This window comes from Larus michahellis, chromosome 1 (assembly GCF_964199755.1).
Source record: "Larus michahellis chromosome 1, bLarMic1.1, whole genome shotgun sequence".
NCBI lineage: Eukaryota > Metazoa > Chordata > Aves > Charadriiformes > Laridae > Larus > Larus michahellis.
This window is the reverse complement of record NC_133896.1, coordinates 126,719,512-126,739,378: the sequence shown is the minus strand read 5'-3', so window position 1 is coordinate 126,739,378 and position 19,867 is coordinate 126,719,512. Positions and strand designations below refer to the sequence as shown.

The 19,867-nt window shown below is 44.8% G+C and overlaps 1 protein-coding gene across 1 annotated transcript; it reads left to right on the top strand.

Moving 5' to 3' along the window:
* Positions 1-1,028: 1,028 nt before the first annotated feature.
* Positions 1,029-19,297, top strand: ICOSLG (inducible T cell costimulator ligand). Its single transcript, XM_074603191.1, has 7 exons — positions 1,029-4,424; positions 7,769-7,809; positions 9,780-10,142; positions 10,639-10,923; positions 12,572-12,745; positions 13,852-13,887; positions 16,684-19,297. Exons 1-7 carry the CDS (start codon positions 4,411-4,413, stop codon positions 16,692-16,694), a joined length of 924 nt encoding a protein of 307 aa, XP_074459292.1. The 5' UTR covers positions 1,029-4,410; the 3' UTR covers positions 16,695-19,297.
* The last annotated feature ends 570 nt before the right edge of the window (positions 19,298-19,867 follow it).

Here is a 19,867-nt window from a genome sequence, read left to right as displayed (position 1 = left end):
GAGCTAGTAGTGCTGCAGGCACCGAGAGATTGATTAGCTTTTTGGTAGGGACCCTGTGCACTAAAAACATTATTGAGAAGTACATGCTAGCTAATTTTTACATAGTCTTCCACCATTTAAATTTTTATCAGGATGACTTTAAAGCTTTTTATCCCAGAATTTATTTGATGAAAACATATATTCCATCGTCTTGTAGACTCTGATGTTTCTATCGTACCTGAATTTAGCACTGATTTCTCCCCTTATAGAGAATGAACACTGTCCAATTAATGCCAGAGGGGGAGTACCTGTTAATAGCAGGGTACTATTTATTGTTTCTGACTTAAGATGAAGCCACAATTAGGCTTGTGGTCAGCTGTTGGTTTTCCAAATACTTCTTCTGGTCAGGTGAAAATAGCTGCAGATTTTTATTTTTCTGTATTCTAGGGTAAGCCCCCCAAACCTAGTGTACGTAATATCACTTCAAGGATTTTCTAAGTAAAGTTATTCTCCCATTGCAAGCAGTACGTGAGCTGGATTGTTTTGCCCAGCTGGACAATGTACCTGTTTAAAATGCACTACATGAAAGCTCAAGTAGTCCCTACTCCAGGTACTCCTTTTTAATGTGTTGTCTTTAACTGTGTCTCCATTTTCTGTTGCAAATTTGCTATGCCTTCATCACATATTTGTCTCTTAAGTTTGGATGTTATCTTATTGCCTCCTGGTTTGTCTCGGCATGTTCGTGCACGATGGGGAGAGGTTCAGTGTAGGCAACCGGCTGGTGATCATACCTCTCTTTCGGTTTTGTCACCGTGTCATTGTGCCCACTGCTACTGACACAGGCGTCTGCTTTTCAAATGGGTGACATGCTCTAGCCACCCTGAAAACTTTTCAGCGTTCAGTTATCCTCCGCTACTAATTTTATGTGCATTTCTTTCATGGCTGTCCTACTCCAAAAATGGTTCAAGTCCTCCACATCACATACAGTTGTGTCACCCATTTTTCAGTTGTCCCCAAAGGTGTTCCATTCGTCTAAGATTTTCTTTTTTTCTATATATGTAGAGAGAGGTATGTCTCTGTTTCACAAAGTCTAGTCAGTCTCTGGATTCTCAATAGTTGCATTAATGAGCTTGCCACTGAAGATACGTATTTTGCAGGTACACCTGATCTCTTTGCATCATACTCATTTGAAAACAATCAGCTCTTTAGCTCTCTGGTATGTAGATCATTCCTCTGTCTCACAGCCCTGAAAAATTAGAATGTTGTTTTCCTTTTTTTTTTTCCACAATTCTTTCCAATGTTTCTAGTTTCAAAGTCCATAGGCAACATATTTGCCACACACAAGCCATAGGACTTATTTTCTTCTTCTGCCAGCCTTAAATGCCTTAGTTTCATTGTGTCAAGAGGCGCAGACACACTTAAGAGAGGACATTAACAGTCAACAATAAGTTTATTTTACAAACTTTAGGAGCTCAGCTGCCTCTGCCTGTCTCTCACGCTGAGCCACACACACATACACATACGCACACAGGAGGAGGGACCAAATGGATTGTCTTTGAGCCACTTCTATGTCTCAAACGGAGAGCGCAGCAGCTACCTAAGACTGCATCGATTTACTAAACTGGAATAGGTTTTGCACTTCAACAACCTTAAACACCTTGATTTTCTGAAGCTAAGATCCATCTTTCCTGTTAGAAACATTGTAATTTTAGAAACCAAATCAGACAGCTTTGCATGTGACTGTCCTATATTGTAGCCTTTTTAACAAAAGAAAACAAATAAATATATGGTTTTGCATTACTAAAACTAGACCTTGGGAAATGAAAACAACTGCTGATAAAAATTTCACAGTATTCTCTGGTAAAAAGGAAGTCTCATCATAACTTTCAGACATATGGAAGCAGCAGTAGTAACGTTGAACCACATCTTAGTAGTGGCTTTGGTTTATAACTTCGAAGTTCACCCTTCTTTCAGGTGGAGGTTGCACCAGTCAACCTTCAGGGGCACTCCCCTGCCTGAGTTTTTCTATAGGCATATGGTAATAGGAATGAGGAGCCACATCTTTGATGAAAACTTGTCACATAGGCTTTTCAAACACCCTGCCTATTACTATTCATCTTATCTTTGATGCGATACTTGCAGGGGAAAGATCACGTCACTGAGGTCTGTATTTTGACCCCAAGCCAAATACCCTGACTTACTGCCCGTAAGTGACGTATTAATAGATCTATGTCTAAAAGAATAAAAATATGTTGCTATTCAGCATAAATAGGAAGAACTACATCAGCTGCAATGATCCTCCACTGCAGCTGCTTCTCATTTTTTGATTGCGTGGAAAGAAATAGGGGAGCACTCCCCAAGGAACATGTTACATCTAATGGCAGTGATTTGGCAGTGAGAGGCTGCTTTTGTTAACCACAGGGATGTTCAGTGTGTGCCATAAGAACAGAGCCACTGGCAGAAGAACATCCTATATTTCAAGCCCTCTGAGGAATTCTGCAGGTAGGGACAACTTAGGACCTGCCTAAGGCCGGGCCTTAATGGAATACCATTTGCAAGGCAAATAGAAGACAAAGTTGCCTTATAGATTAAAACTCACCAGGGAATTCAGGCAATGCCTGGTGCAGGCAAAGAGGTTTGTATCCGACCTTTCCAAATCCCAAAGAGTCTCACAGCTATAGAGGCACATTTGTCTTTCTTGCTTATTCTGAAATTTCTTTCCACCAAAACTGGGACGCATGTGTAGTAATAGCCTGTTCTTATTCATCGTGTATGAAAAAAGCATGATAAAAACCATTGTAAAGAACATCAGAAGAGTGCGTTCAAACTATGCATTTTAGAAAGAACAAATTTATATCCAGAAGTCTAAAAATTCACCTATAAAGTCAAGCCACAAGCTTTTAAAGTCAGGAAGCTTTTAGCCATGAAGAACTGATTCCATAAAGAACTAATAACAGAACTGTCTGTTATTAAAACAGCACCTAAAATATCAAAAGAGTAGTTCCCAAACTAGGACACTCCATCAGGAAATATTTCAGTGAGAGATGTGAACTGACTGCTGCCAATACCTTCCGAGTCAGCCATAATTCCATACGAATGTTTATCTTCCTTTAAATTTAATGGAAATTTAAGTCTATCCTCCCAAACCAATCACTGATTTGCAGCGTATCAGCGATAACACAGAGAGGCTGAAGTAACGTTGGCTTTGAGACTCAAAACTGAGAGCCCCAACTTCTCCCTGCTGGCTGGCAGCAGAAACAGCATTGAGACCTGCAGGTCTTGCACAACCCTGGAGTTTCTTGCTCATCGTAGACAAAGTAATTGATATTCACAGGGTGACTCAGAACCAAGATGAAATAAAACATTAACAGGGCTTTTTTAACGACTCTTTTAACGACTGTCACTGTGGCGCGTGTTTGCAGCGCGGCAGTGATGGCTTCGTGGTGTGTGTCACAAACGTTAACGTTGGCGAAGACGACCCAGCTGGGTTGAGATGCCTGAGAGTCAACAAGCCAAACGCAGCGCCTGATAGGGAGCCAGAAACAAAACTGCTGGTGGATGTGAACCACAGCTTTCAAATAGCCAACTACTGCTCCAGCACCCCTTATCAACATGATTCAGAGCTTTTATCTTCTGCATCTTCAGGCGTGGTCACATCAAATCACATTTAGGGCTATTTATGAATTACGCAATGGCAAACCCAATGTCTTTTGAAATGTATTTTGAAACACAACTCAACGATGGAGCCCCTGGCTCCCCGGCAGGCTCTGCAAAGACCCGGGGGTGGGGGTGTCGGGGGGGAGGGTCGCGACCAACGACGGGTTGTGGTACTTTGCCCCCTCCCTTGCACACGCCGAGTGGGGCCATGGGGCCGGTCTCAACCACCCCCCAGGGCCGACAGGATGCTGCCCTCCCCGCGCCATCACAAAAGCCGGTGCCCAGCCCTGGCTCCCCAGGTGCCCCCCCAGCAGCGCCCAGAGCCGGCGGTGACGGGCAACCTCCTCCCGGGAAGCGGGGGGGCGATGGCTTTTCGGGGGTCGGGAGCCTCTGCCAAGCGGTCCCGGCGAGGCTGTTGGAAAGGGCTCAGCGGGGATGGGCGAGTACTCGCCTGACGTCCTCGGCACCGCCGGGACGGGGCCGCGCTCTCTCGAAGTGCAGCGCCCGGCGTGCGGGGACGAAGCGGGAGCGCTGCCGGTGGCCAAGCCCGGGGGAGGGTTTTGCCGGGGGTCGGTGTGCCGGCGGCAAGGCGCCCCGGTTCGTCCAGTGGCAGGGCCGGCCGCGCACGGATTGCGGAAATCCCCGTGGGGAGGAGGCGTGGGAGGGAAAAGGGGAATGGCCTAAACCGGGCGAGCGGCGGGCTCGGTGCGGCACAGCACAGCACAGCACGGTCCGGCTGGGCTCGGGCAGTCACCCGTCTCCCGCGCCGCTGCCATGGAGCCGCGAAGGTGAGTGGCGACCCGGGGGAAGGGGGAGCTGCCGCCCCCCACGCGTGTCGCTAGGGCGGGGGGGATGCGTGTCACAAACCGGGGCAGACAGACACACACACACACAGACCACCCCCTTTAGAAAAATCCGAGCTTCGTTGCAGTGCGGCGGGCAGGAAAAGCTCTGTCGGGGGTGGGCTTCTTAAAGAGAGACGGGGGCGAGAGGCGTTTGCGGGGGGGTTGTCCATCCCCCCCAGCCCCCGGCTCCGGGACAGCAGGTTGCGGCGTTCAACGTGCCCGGCGGCGGCTTTCCCGGCGGGGCGGGAGGCGGGCAGAGAACGGGGAGCGGGGCGGGCGGGTTTTGGAAGGCGCCCGGCGTCGCCCGGCAGCCCACGCAGGGGCTTCCACCTGGCTGTGGTTTGTCACCTACCCCGCCGAAGACTTAAAAATCGGCCTTTTTAAGGAGCCTTCTGGCTCTCGGTGTCAGTGACGGGTCCACCGGTTTTTATTGCCCACTTTAGCGTTGCCTTACGGTAGGCGTTAGAAAAGCTTCGCAGAGATAACCTATTTAGGGCACCTGCTGATGCGAGAAGAGCGATGCCAATACAAGGTTGGGGGACAAAGCAAATCTTGGCAGCGGAGCAAAAGCCCCGAAGTTCTTGGAAGCATCGGGACATCTTTTGTCTGGCTAATTTATGCCAGAGCAGCAACATCCCATGACTCTAAAATAAATAGTGCATGAAAAAGTTGAGATGCTGGTAGGAAGAATGATCTCGTCAGACAAGAATGTATGAAAGAGGAAGTGCAACTTTCTCCCGTTTCACACGACATTTTAAAAAACATATAGAAGGGGAAGGTGTGGGAAAGAAAAGAGGAAAAAAAATATATTTTTTTTTTTAAAAAGGAGAGAGAGAACCTAAGAAACTAATGCAGCTACGCGTGCATTTAGTGGAGCTCACTGCCAGCATGACAGACACAGGAACAGAGTGCACATATAGGGTAAAACGGAGATTTCTCTACAGGCAAGAGCATTCCTCCCTTTTTCCAACAGGAGCTTGGCATTAAAGCTGTTCCAGGGAAACATGGTGGGTTGACACTGCCCCCACACTACACAGCTGCAACCTCCTCTAAGTAAGAGGACGAACATCTCAAGATCTGTCCAACTTTGGCTGTGACATCATTTATTAAAATAAGAAATCAAGACCTGCTTTGTATACACACAGAGGATCATTCCTGGCTGACTAGCTAAATGTTTGTTGGCATCAGTGAATGTCTACCATGGGAAATTCCCTAAAGAGTCCCATAAAGATCAGTCAATTGTTGTTCTCGGTTTAATTCAAATGACTGACTATATCGGTAGTTTCTAACTTGGGCGGGGAACAATAAAACAAACACAGACATGGGATTCAGAACGATAAAGAATTACGTTAAGGTGAGCTTGTCAAGACAGACCTCCGCAAGCCTGGCATAAAAGTGGTGGCTCCTGCACAATATAAAAATACAGCAGAAATACAATACAAGGACATGTGCAAAAGCCACAAAAAGTCACTGCCAGAGACAGAACAGAGCAGAGCTGCCTCCCTGGAGTGTTTAGATTTGCTTACTCGGGAGACTTACTTTAGAGATGATTGGAGACTTACTAAAATAAGTATTAGCGCGGAAATGTTCCACACTGGGCATTCACTTAAACTTTTGAAACCTCATCTGTGAAGCCATTTCAAAGGACACGGAAAAGGAAAAGACAGAGTTTTCTTCATATAAAAATAATAGAAGTCAGATTGACTCTTCCCTAAACTTTCTGCAGCTTATCCTCTGGAAATGGGGCTTCAAGTGGAGGTAGATTTTGTGTCAGGAATGTCCTCTGCTTTTTCCATGGGAAGCCAAATATGTTTGGGAAGACCGTAGTTTTCCTGGGGGCAGGTGGGAATTAGAGACCCTCCTCCACAGCAGAGGAGACACATGTTGTGCCCAGGCAGCTGGTGGGAGTAAAGCTGGGCAGAAGCAATGCTGTGCCTTGGAGGTGGCAGATGCACCCTGATGTTTGGCCGGACAGGAGCTGTGAGGAAAGGGCAGGAGGCATGAAAGGGTAGAGGGGACGTTGTAAAGCACAGCTGATAGAGAAAAGTGAGGTGAGAAATGACTGCTGGGGGAATGAGCTTAGATTAGAGCTTGGAGGAAGGAGGGTCAGGCAGGGCAGGGTTTGTTTGGAGGGAAAAAAGCGAGCGGTCTGGGTGGGAGACCCTGAGACTTGCTTCTGGATGGACACGGGCTTCTGGGGGCACCTCTCCCTCATTGCCCCAGCCCTTGGCTCAGCGTTGGACCTGGCTGAGGGCTGAGAACAACTGGGGAAGGGAACCAGCTGCACCCAGGTAGTGTGGCCTCACAGCCCTTCTTGCTTGCAAAAGCGAGCTGGGGAAACTGGGGATGAGCAGGTGCTCGTGTCCCTCTACCCATCCATCGGCTCAGCTTTGCAACCTTATTGTACCTGGGGCAGTATCAAGGTGGGCAACTGCAGCCACGCAGCTCCCATTCCAAAACCTTTCCAGCGTCTGTCTTTCCTTTCCCACAGAGGTCTGGAGGAAGGAGAGCACAATGTATAGCTAGGCAGGGTGGTGAAAGGCTATTTTAAAGTAACTCTTCGGAAAGTGCTGCACACTTATCTTTCTCAAAGCCCTGTGAGATGAGAGTTAAATCACCTGGACCTTGTAGATAGGTTAAACTGGGGTTTCCTATAGCATCCAGCAGATGTAACTCCCTTGGGAAACTCCCGTATAGATTTGCCCCTCCGGAGCCATCAAACACACTGAATTCTTTCCAGCAAAACCTTTGCACAGCTCCCTGCTATCAGCACGTTTCCTGTTTACACATTTTTACTAAGCGCAAAAACCGGTGGGCAGCATGGTCAGCTGCGTGCCGTCCTTTAAGCAGATAAATCGCAACTCATTGATTTCAGCAAAAAAGTGGGGTGCAGGGCTTTTAGCTGGATTTTGGCCTGTGCAGCCACACTCCTTCCCAGGGACCCAGGTATCTTCCAGGGTCTCTTTGTCAGTGAGTCTGTACAGTTCGTTTTTCACAAGAAAGACAGGCACAACACCAGCTTCATGCCTTCTGCTCTGATTCCAATATTAGTGCGTTTTACTGCTATTCGTGGCCTTGGCCACCCACCCACAGAGTTATGTCGTTTGAACAGAAGTTTTGCAGCTGTCAAAAATGCAAATACTTAAATGGGACACTACATAATAGTAGTACCTAATTTACTTACTTCTGCCACTATACTGAAACAACCGATATTAGATTTATTGCTTAGGTAAACAACAGAGTTGCTAAAGTCTATCATGTAACTCTCGTTTGCTTTTTTATTTTAGCTATGGATTTCTGTTACTGCTCCTTCCTATCCTGAAAGCTGGTAAGTTCAGAACACTTCAGTTAAAAATGAAGCTTCTCTTCCTTAACATGTACCCAAGTACACAGAGTATTTGTAATACATACAATATAAACATCGGTGTGTTTTCAGCAAGACACTTAACAATTCCTCAGTGGGACATGCATCAGGGAAAGAGGAAAAATCAGTTTCTACCCATTTCAGTACAGAGAATAGCAAGGGACCTTATGGATGCTCTTGCTTAGATTGTTCTGCCTGCTTTACAGACATCCCTGTGTATTTATCTCTGCCAACAAAAGGTCTTAGAAGTGGGGTAGTAAGTGCTGTTGATAAGCAGATCTAACATGCCCGCATAAAGTCCATATTCATATTGTGACTAGAACTACGCATCGCTGTATCAAGTACCCAATATTAGTAATTCTTTTACTACAGTTCCAAAAATCCCCTTCAAAACAAATGTAAGGTTAAAAGGACATCACTTGGTGATACTTAAACGTTTTCAGAGTTGTGTCTTCTCTATTTTTGCTTAATCACTGAGAAGGACATCAACAAAGTCATCAAGAAAAGTCCCCAGCCCCAAAATCAGGATAAACTGTAACAGATTGAGTTTCAACACATGCCAGCTGGCCTTTTCCTAAATAATGCCAGTGATGGAAGTGCCCCCGCCTTTCCAGGGTGTGTTTTTCCTGCTGCTACAAGGGGTTTCCCAAAGTCTGAGCTGCAGCATCTTTGTTGCAGCTCAAGCCCATTACTTCTTCTCTTGCCCAGCAGAGGATAAGGGCCTGGAGAACACACTGCCTTTCTCCCTGCAAGTGCTGTGTTTGCTTCAGTGGTACTTTTAAGTCAGGCTGCCCAACTCGGACATCTAGATGAGCCATTTCTGAATCCAATGCAGCAACACAAAAACACATCCCCCTTTAACATTGCCACCTCTCTCCCACCTCACCATACACTGTTTTCCACATTACCAAACCCTCGCTCCTGCTGTCTTTCTTTCCCTAATTTGCCCAGCCACATAATCACTTCCCCCAGCTGTAATCTCTCCCATCGAACCCCATGCCTGACACCCCCACCTCGCCCCCCAGTCTGACATTTACACTGCTTTGGTCTCAGCAACCAGTTGCACCAGAGAGGTTTCGGCTGCTGGGTGGAGGAGAGGTGGTGGATCCCTCCCAGCAGGGAGGCTGCAGTCAGAGCCACCCTGGCCCATTCCGAGTAGCTGACCCGCACCTTCTGCGTCGCTCGTCAGCCAGCTCATGCCTTCGCCTTGCTCACCAGGAGGACAGACTGCCTTCCTCATGTCTGGAGGCCAGGAAAAGTGCCCTGCAAAGCCAGACACCCCACTGGCCTACCTCAAAGTGGCTGTGAGAGGTTGTAAATGTCTAATGAACGTGTCACTGGAGGTATCTGGGCATGCTGGTTTGCCAGCTGGGTATATTTGTTGAGAGGGTGACACCAGTGGCAGCAATAAAATGTGATTGCTATGACATGACCACTTTGAGAAACACTGGTTTTACTCCCCTTTTTAAATTTTTGGGTCTCAAAATAAAGGTAGCACTCTTTTTCTTAACAGTGTTTCCACTCCTTGTGATTTACCTGGTGTTATTTGGCGTTTTTCTTGATTTATAAAAAAATTATTATTAAAGCATTAGGACTTGAATATGTGTCTGCAGTTCATCCCAGTCAGTGGGCAAAGTGAAACATGCAGGTATCCATGGGGCTGAGAATGCTTAGACCGATTGGTCCTCAGAGCAAGAAACAAGCAGAAGGCTTTATATTGCAAAAGGCCCGTATGGAAAATGTACAGATAACAGACATAGAGAGAATCAGCCACCAGTAAGTCAGGAGGTAGGAATGACTATGAGGTGAGCACACTCACCTGCATGTCATAAACACTAATACTGGAGTCCACGTGTGGTAGGATATGCTTGAACAGAATGACGTTTTTTCCAACTAACCTCCCTTTTTTCCCCTCTCTCTCCTTTATCTTGTAGTTATTGCACTGGAGGAGAAGATCATCGTCAGTAAACTTGGAGACAACGCTACACTCAGTTGCATTTATCAAGGAAGAGAACTGCACTTAAAAAGTTTACGGGTATATTGGCAAATAGCTGATGATCAAGAAGAGTGTTCGGTTGTACATGCAATGATCTCTGGTCAAGACAACGAAAGTGAACAGTGTATTCACTTTAAAAACCGGACTCAATTATTCTGGGACAGATTGGAAAATGGCGATTTTTCTCTGCTACTGCTGAATGTCAGCCAGAGTGATGAACGTAGGTACAAATGCGTAGTACTGCAGAAAACTGAATATACTAGAGTGATTCACCAGGCAGAAGTCGTTCTCAGTTTAGCAGGTAAGAAATTGTATTATTTGCACATATTTGCCCAAATTCTCGTTCCAGCTTTTCAAATTCATGCCATTTCAATATTGCGTTTAAGCATGGCCTGAACTTTGAAACACACTTCAGCACTTCGCTGAAATGAGGTCTGCTTAATTTAAATGTTACAGATTAGGGAACCTAAAACTGGGAGAATGCCAGTATCAGCTGTTTATCCAGTGTGAGGTTTTTTTTCATCTTGATTTTCATTAATGTAAGGGCTCTTGCACATGACTGGGTGGCAGCAGCTTAAGAAGTTGCTTGCTTTCTTTGCATTTGGCTTGAGCCTTCTGCCCTTCCAGTAATTCTCTCAGCTCTCTGGCTTACAAACCAAACCTGCAGGTGTTTCCCTTTCAAGTCAGGAGGGTCGTGTGAAACCCAGAACTTCTGCTTCAGAACCCACGTCAAAATTTTGTCTTTTCAATATGTTTCAACATGTCAATGACTATTTCTTTTTTCTCTTGCTCTCCAGCTAGTTATAGCCAACCAATACTCAGTGGACCAGTAAGAAACGGTGACAGCACTGGAGAGGAGGTGACTTTCAGCTGCAGGTCCGGGAATGGATACCCAAAACCCAATGTCTATTGGATAAATAAAACGGACAACAGCCACCTGCCTCCATCAGAGCTAAAGATCACCCCCCACGCCGATGGGACCTACAGCGTTTTTAGCACACTGAAGGTTAAAGCCACTTCTACCATGCAAATAGAGTGCTCCGTAGAAAATAAAATACTGCAGGAAAATCTATCAGCCAACTGTAAGTCCCTTCTTGCTGCTTCATGTTTTCTAGATAGCAGGAATATCAACCAGTGTGTCTCTGTAGATACGCACTAACGAGGGGTATGCATTAATGCAGTAGTTTCAAAAAGTGTGGAGAAGAACTCAGGTTTTGTTTCAAGCTAGTTAGGCTTAGCTATGGACTTTATGTTTACTTCTTCCACATTGAAGTGAACACCCCATCAAGCGTATTAGGACAACGGCACCAAGAAGCTCTTCTATCTGAAGCAGTCACTGGGCCCTTTGGTTCCTCAGGAACGTGATGACCTGGGGAGTCGGGTTGTTTTTCATGGGGCACTGTACAGCAGGTCCACAATTTCTGAACCCCTACCTGACTGCTTTGCAGCACACACGTTTGCTTTTTATCTGCCTAGTTTAAAATTCTGTTTTCAGTCTTCAAAACTCAATTTAATACCGTGCACTGTTTAAAGTAGGCCTGTAGCAAACGGGTAATTGAAAGCCCAATAGAACAATACGCCCAATAGCACAAGTATAATATGCTATTTATTGCCGATATGAGTGATCAATAGTAGAAACAAGTATTTAGCCACTCAACTTTTCACAAAAACAGAACGCTATTTTAAAAAAAAAAAAAAGATATAAAAAAAACCCAGTTATAGCTATAGTACCGTTAGTGGATTTCATGATTTCCAAACAGCTGTGTAGAGAAGCTATCTGGAGTGGGAGAGCTTATCTGGAGGTGGCTGTTCAGTCTCATTGCTGTTCCTGCTCTTGCCTCCCACACCTTTCTCTCGCAGGTTTCTCCACCCTGGCGCAAGGAGGTTCGATTGTTTGCATAACTGTAGCTGGATACCCACAGTTAGTTTACCTGAACACACCAAGGAATCACATACTCTGGACTTAATAACACTGAGCCCACAAACATAGCCAAAAAATAGAAGTTCTTTCCAGGAACAAAAATTGTGCGCATGAGCAAAAGTGGCACAGTAGAGTGTTTATATGATAGCATACCCTTGCTGCCATCCCAAATTAAAGGAAAACTAGGTAACCTTGTCATTAGTTTCCTAATGGCATTCTGTCGTATTGTATTCTGGGGGAAAAGACCTTCGTCTTACTATTTTTTTTATTGGTTTATAAAAGCACTACCACCATTGAGTAAGAGAGGAGATCTGTAACCTTCAGTTTGCAGCAATTGGTGGGAATTCATCACAACTTCAGAGAAACGGGTTTTCTGAATACTATCAGATTTACATTATAGATTCTGTATTGATTCACTTTCAACTGAGTCTAGATACAAGCTCAAACATACAGTCTCCCAAGGCTAGCAGAAAATAACAACAAAAAAGAAGAAAGAGAGATGCACACAGTATGGTGACAGGGAGGAATAAACTGGGATTGCATTATTGGACAGCGTAAGGTGGAGATGTGCCCTGCTCAGAATGAATCATAGAATGGTTTGGGTTGGAAGGGACCTTAAAAAAATCATCTAGTTCCAATGGCCCTGCCATGGGCAGGGACACCTCCCACTAGACCAGGTTGTGACATGAATAGCACAGATATTTAGTCCTCAGAATTTTTTTGTGTGTGTGTAAACCGTGGTCAAATGTTTGCTTGGCATGAAATGTGAAAACTTAACCTTATTACATCCTTTTTCTATTTTATTCTAGACACACAGCAGAAGCAAAGCGGTTCTAGCATAGAAAGTAACAAAAACCTGGAAAAAAATGGAAAAGGTGCTCAAGCAGCTAGCATCATTTCCATTGTCATTGTGATAGGTCTTCTAGCTGTTTTTACCTGCTGGCTGTGGAGACGGAGGCCCTCTAAACTAGTGTCCTACACAGGTAATGAGGCCCTTCATTTGTATGATCAAATCTGAAGAATTCTTTTTCATTTGGCAAAATATTTAATGTCATCTAGTGCGTTGCTAGAGGGTACAAGTAAGCTGCCTGCACAAAACAGCAGGAAATCATGCTGTTATCAAAAACCTGGGGTGCCCTGGGGAGGACACGTAGTGCCCCACGACCTGTTATTCTTTATGATTTTCTGCTAATGTGCCCAAGCCTCACAGGAATTAACTGCTGGATGTGAGAGTAACTCAGATTTTGTGCCTGTTCAGGTCACAGTTTCTCAGCTGCCACCCCTGCAGGCTGTTTCTGGACAGATGGAGGGAACGCTCCTCCATGGAACAGGACTAGGGTCAGTAACTCGCTCTGCTCAGCACAATCCAAAGCAGAAATCAGACGATAAATCAATCCTGAGAGCTTTAGAGTCACTGGCTGGACAATTAAGAGTTCAAGATCCCACCGGGATCAAGCCGCTATCTACTAACTAGAAAAAATGCATGTCTCACTGTCGCTCCATGCTATACATGCATACACTTCTATTGCTGCATTTGCCTGCATGCAGGACTCTGCAATGTTTGGTGTGACAGAAAAAAAAGATAGCTCTAAAAGACATCTGGTCAATCAGACCGAGTCTGCTGATGTATCCGAGTACTGAGTAAGCCACTTTGCAGGTATGCAAGAGCTAGCGTCTAAGAAAAGGGAGCAGGGGCAACCACACTTTTCATGGACAAACCACATTTTCAATCCATGTCCTCCTCCTCATGGCTAGCAAGCCCAGGTGCGTCAGAAAAGAGCAGGAGAAAACAGGATAGTGATCTTGCCCAGCATCTGGAGCAGCTGGGCTAGGAGCCATGTCCTTTCTTCAGAAACAGCCCAAGAATAGCACATGATACTGTCCCAAAACATGCAGCAGAGCTGTTGCTGCAAATCTGTCCTTGCTGAAATGGTGACCTAGATCGTAAGCAAACAGAGTATGGACTGCATTTTGCTGTCCAAAGATCATTGAACTCTCAACTTCGGATATTGCTTAAAATTAATCCTGTTTGGCTAAAGGCTGTTGTTATTTATCCTACATGCTTAAAACAGTGCATTTGTTTCAACAGATGTCCAATCAAATGAAGACAAAGGAGGACTCAACTGTAAGTATTAAAAATATGTTACTGTATTTGTCTCAAGAGTGAGTTAGCTTCACAGCTTCAGTACTCAAGTTCAGTATAAAGCTTTTAGATTAGACTTGATGGATCTTAAAAACCCAAGCATGTAAAGCGGTAGCCTTACTTCTTCTCTCAGCCCTTTCCTTGAGCTCTGTCTGGAAGTGCTGCCAAAAGCAGCCTGAGTCTTGGTTCCCAGAAGTTCCTTCAACAGTTCAGGCCAAAGGACACGACAAATCAACAGGGGACAGACACAATGCATACAGGCTGAAGCCACCCTCCCCTCCTGTTCTACAATTATGATAAAGCTCCCATTGCCATCAAGACAGAGCCAGACTTGGAAAATCTGTTTTAAATGCTGATTTTCAAGTCTGGACAACAACACTGACCATTTAACACTTCATATAATGTCAGCGCCTATCATCAAATGGTTGTTCGCCACCTTTTTAGGCACTACATCCTAGAAGGTCCTTAGCTGGGATGTAGGAACATCATTTGCTTCACATCTATGAACCTGAGCCTATATACACCCAATTTAAAGAAAATACTAAGCGCTCTCTTTTACTAGAAAAAAAATTATGCAGTTCAGACCTTCAACATGTTCATATTTTTCATAAGCAAGAATGCAATATTGCCAACCAGCTGGTTTAAATATTCATTTATCATTTTAGGGGGGGGGGGGTGGGGAATAAAAACTGGGCAAAAAAAAATACAAGACATATTTGGAAGAACAAACTCAGTACAGGGGACTTGTAAGAGTACAGAGAGGGTGAAATATCTGCCTATTTTATATCTCATTTGGTACTTTCTCCTGAAGCAAATTACTGTTGCCTTGGCGTCTCTGCAGAACAGGCAGAAAATACTGTGGTTTCACCAAAACTGTAGCAGTTAAAGCATAGTTTACTGTAGCAGATGTTGTGAACGTACCCAACCCATAACATCAAACAGAAGCAAAACAACCCTTAAAATTAAAAAAGTTTTTCTGGAACTTCTTTGTTGGTCATGCAAACTGGATTAACGGTCAGTTATTTTCCAGAGCCATGATGCAGCCCCAGCCTGATCCGCAACATTTGTATTTGCTAAACATCAACAGGCATTACACTGCTTCCCGCAGAGCATAACGTAGAAAGGAGGATGGATTTTCTCCTTAAGATAAAGACATATTTTCTCCTTCCGTTCCTATGCGCTGCATTAACACAACACAAGCGGTTTATTTAAGGTCAACCTTTTCTTCTCTGGACTTACTTATACCAGGCCCTATTTGATTAGATGCTTGGGCTTAGCCCATCAGTAGAGAAAACTCTGTGACATAAACAGGAGTAAATATTTATCTTATATTGAAGGCTGCTGTAGCATGTTTTGTTTATTAACAACAAAACAAAGACACTTGCCTTCCAGACACTATCTTTTCCTTGGCATGTCTCCACACGTTTTGTAGAAGAGGAGGTGGGACAGTAGATTTGGTGGTTCACTGCTATCAGAAACTGTCCCACCTCTGAGGGCTGGTTTCTGCCAACAGAGCCATGTAAGGCACAGAAGGCAGTATCTTTTTAGCATCCCAGTTTGAGGGCAGCTTGGATCGCTACCAGAGAAATGAGAATGGTCTAGGGAATGTGATCTCTGATGAAAGACTGGTTATGTTTAGGCTGGAGAAAGCAAGGCCCATTATGGACAAAATAACAACCCTCTTCAGAGTCCTTAAAGAGGATAGGACAAATTATTTATTATCGTAACTCAGGGGTCACAGCACTTAAGGCACAACAAGCTTAAACAAAGGAGATTTAGGCTAGATGTTCGGAAAAAATGCATTTCTAAGGGTAACGGTAGTTGAGCACTGAGGCAGAGAGTTTTTGCAAGCTGTCAATTCTCCATCTGTCCAGGTTTGTTGCTGTTCTGTTTTTTCTTAATGAAAGAAGAAACCACTATCTTTCAGAAATTGTTTAGAAATAGCTGATACTACCTTGGGGCAAAAGATGGGCTCTTGGAGAAATTAACGTTTCAATGGTCATTTGAGATTTTCAAGCAAGTTGTGTGTGGGTAGATAGGGAGTAAAGCACTAGAGAAGTGCACCCACGTGGACACTCTGCTACAGCATTTTGCTTTTCAGTACTGATGTAAATATGTTTCTGATTGTATGGGTTTCACTTTACGAAGAAGGTAGGATTGTTTCTTGGGGGGTGGGAATCCTGAATGCTGCAAACCAAAAAGAGCCTACTGAGGCTAGCTTTGCTGTTACAAAGAAAAGAGGTTTGGAAGCTCCAGGGAAGGCAGGCTGTGAAGAAGAGTAACTTCATCCCGGTGGGGTTAGTCTCTCCAGACACCCATTACAGTCAGTGGGGCAGGATGCTCCACTGAGGAGAAATTCAGAGCTTGAGCAATTGCTCCTCCACTGCCTGTAGAGGAGCCTCAGGAAGCTGGTTTCCCTTGACCACGGATAATTTTTGTGCATCTCATTCTCTGAAGTAGCTTAAAACAAACCAAAGGTGGTGCTGACATCCCTTCACAAGAGAGGGGGATGTTCGCAGGAGAGCACTTTTTGCATGTGCCGAAGGAGAGGCACTTCCAGTCTGTGGTACAAGGGCAGAGGGCCCCCAGTGTCTTGGGTATCCACGGCAGAAGCAGGGATTCACCTCAGCTTGATTCTGTCTCAGCAGCATGAACACACCTTTTCCATAGCTTTGCAGCCTGTTCTACTGGTTACCTACGCAAAACAACTCTAGGACATCATTATTTCTGGGGAATTTTTTTTTTTTTCTAAAAGGAAGTTGTTTTGTTTTTTTACAGCACCTGTCTAACTGGAAAGCCTGACGACAATTTGGGCAGCTGGAGATGTGTCAAGAGAAGCATCACTCCCTATCTCAGTGGCAGCACTGCTTGCATTACAAGTGACAGATTTCTGCAGACTATGCCAAGAGAGATAGCCAAAAAAAGAAAAAAAAGCTTCTCCAACACAAGAGACAGCAAAATTTGCTGGATTTCTGTTCCAGCCACTGGCTGTGTCCACACAACAGTTGTGTCACCATGCCAGCCAACCACTTTGGACAGTCCTCTGTGATAGTCTCTCAAGTGCACTGAGCTCTCGTGCTGGGGAAAGCAGTAAGCCTGGGACTTCACAACTCTGTGCCAAAGCGCTGAGAGCTGGTGAGTGCCCAGTCTCTCATCATCAGTTCTGAGGACTTTGTTAGCAGCAAAAGCAACTGCGTTTCAGGAGCGTGGGAAGTTCTTGCTGTGACTCCTTACCCTGATGATGACTACTGAATGCGAAGAAAGACAGAAAACTGAAGGACTCTCTGCAAAGTGAGATTTGTGACCTTTTCCACCTTTCTCTCTCTACAGAACGTGCTTTCATTGTCTGGTTTCACCAGCTGCATGACACTGTGTACAGAACTAGGGAGAACGTTTTGACCCAGTCCTCCAAAAATGGGAGTTGCTCTAATGGGGTTAAGCACTGAATGCGTTAACGTAAGGGAACGTGCATTCTTTAAATGCACTTGATATCAACATTTTGGTTTTTTACCAAACATTCTACTGAAAAGGGGACTTCCACTTTTGACAGAAGCCGGTGTGTACTGTGTGAAAGAACAGGCTGTGGAAGCCTGACTGACTAAAAATAGTGGTCTCAGCTATGTTAATGTCAGGTTACCTGGACTTACCCTTTTCAGGATGGAACAAAAACTGTGGTCAAGCTCTGCTTGATTCAGCTGGTCTTTGTTTAAGCACTCCCCTGTGGCTTCCAGGGAGGATTGTAAACTGAAATTTTTTAACTGAACCTCTCCTTGTGTCCTATCCCTCCACCAAAAAAGCGCGCCACTGCCCGTGCCTCACTGGTTCAGCCCCGAGCCAGCCAAGAACAACTGGTTGGAAATAGCAAAGCAGTAAACTTTGCTGACGGTATGAAGTTTTGAAGGAGGAGGAATCTATACTAGCTCTCTTGCCTAGGTGGGGCAGTCTCCCCATCTTATCATGGGAATAGTGGAGATTATGATTTTAAACTGAACCCTGGAAACACCTGGTTTCTCCTGCACCAGTTGCTAGACTAAAATTCTACCATTTCTGTAAGTCACAGCCGTGTTTGTCCTGGTTCTGCAGGGGTGAGGCACTCCAGTGTCAACCGTGAGACAGGGCGTATTTTTCATATCAAGATCAGCTTTCAAATCCCAGAGCCAAGTGAAGATAGATTTTTTTTTTGTTGTCCTGTTTTCCTGCCATGTGGAATCCAGAACGATTTGGCAATAGCACAATTCACTTTTGTTGAAGTGATACCCCGCAAGGAGGCTCAGACTTAGGCAGCTGCGTACCACCGCTGCACCAGGATCTTGCGGGAGGACTGCACAGGATGAGCCTCCATGGCACTTAAGAGAAGGGACAGTTCAGCTCTCATGTGATGCAGTCTAGGCTTACTCACCAATTTGAACAGGATAGGAAAAATCAGTTTTTTGTTGGTCATTTTTGTTGGTTTTGTTTTGTTTTAAAAAAAAAAGCCAAGCTGCAACTAAGTAATTAAGCTCTTGTCTCCTGTTTAGACTGTAAGTAACTGTGTACAATTGTGGTTTTTAAACGACATTTTATCTATTAATGTCAAAAAAGGTATGTTGCGTGTTTGCTAAGCTTCAATGTTTATGAAAAATACTGTTTTATTTATTAGTTTCACTTTTGTCCTCTGTTGCCTTCCCATCTACAACTGTAAGATACCCTATCAGGTAGGGCATTTGTCTCACAGCATTTGTCAAATAAGATTACTGAGGTGCCATAAGTTACTTTAAATGTCAGCCTTTCCTTGTCTTCTCTCCTGCCCATTAATCTAGGTGTTAGATATTTTCTTGAGTCCACATCTAGTCTTCAGTGAACCCTTCCCTAAAGGGAAATTGCTTGAAGAAAGCATGCAATCTTGCAGACACCTTAAGAATGTGAACAATATCTGTGTGGATGCGAAGGGTAACCATTTCCTAGCAGTTCAGCGAGAAGTCCTGCAGACGTGTTTCCTCACTATCTACCACATGAGGCTGTTTAGCTCAGCCTCTTTGGTGCCTCTGTAACTGACAGAAGCCTTTTCTAAAAACAGTTTTCTTCCTTTATGTTCTGCAACTGCAAGAAGCTGTAACTGTTCACAGATGTAAAAGTGACCTAGCAGTTATTTCACAATATGTTGTTAAGCTAATTTAGACTGGTTGTATTTTCTTACTTCTGGGCTACTTCACGGTACATAGTGCACACATCTAAACGCAACAGGCTGCTGTTGCAAAAGCCATGCTTTCAATTGGTTTTGGTTTCCAGCTGGTTTTGAAGGCAAGTAAATCCCAGATGACAGCTGGTTGTTGCCATTCAAATTTTGTAATAAGAGTTTTTGTCATCATGTAACAGGTTTACATTTTAAATAAAACCCATTCGTTCTTCTGGATGTTTGACTAAATCTATCACCGCACGTAAAGACAAGTCACTCCCAAACCATTGCCCCCAGCCAAAGTGGCAGTTTGACTTTCAGCCACATCCCTCAAGGCATACAAGCGCTCCTTTCCAAAGCCCTCCGATGAGGGGAGATCAATGCGACACAGACTTGACAAGCTTTGCTCTATTTTGGCTCGCATAACAAAATACCTTGAACAAAGTCAATGGAACGCAGTAGCCTGAAGGCAGCACCAAGCCTAAGCTGATACATCCTTTTCTCACCCAACTTAACAACCCCTAGCAAAGCAACGGTACAACACACATTCCCGCTTCCAGAACTGACACCTGATCATTGCACTGTCCCAGATCAGTGTTGCACTTGGGCACCAGCCTCCCTCTTTTTGTCTTCATTAAAGGTAGAATCATCTAGGTTGGAAGGGACCTTTAAGATCACTGAGTCCAATCATTAACCTAACAGTGCCAAAACCACCAATAAAACATGTCCTAAGCACCATGTCTAGCCATCTTTTAAATACCTCTAGGGATGGCGATTCAACCGCTTCACTAGGCAGCCTGTTCCAAT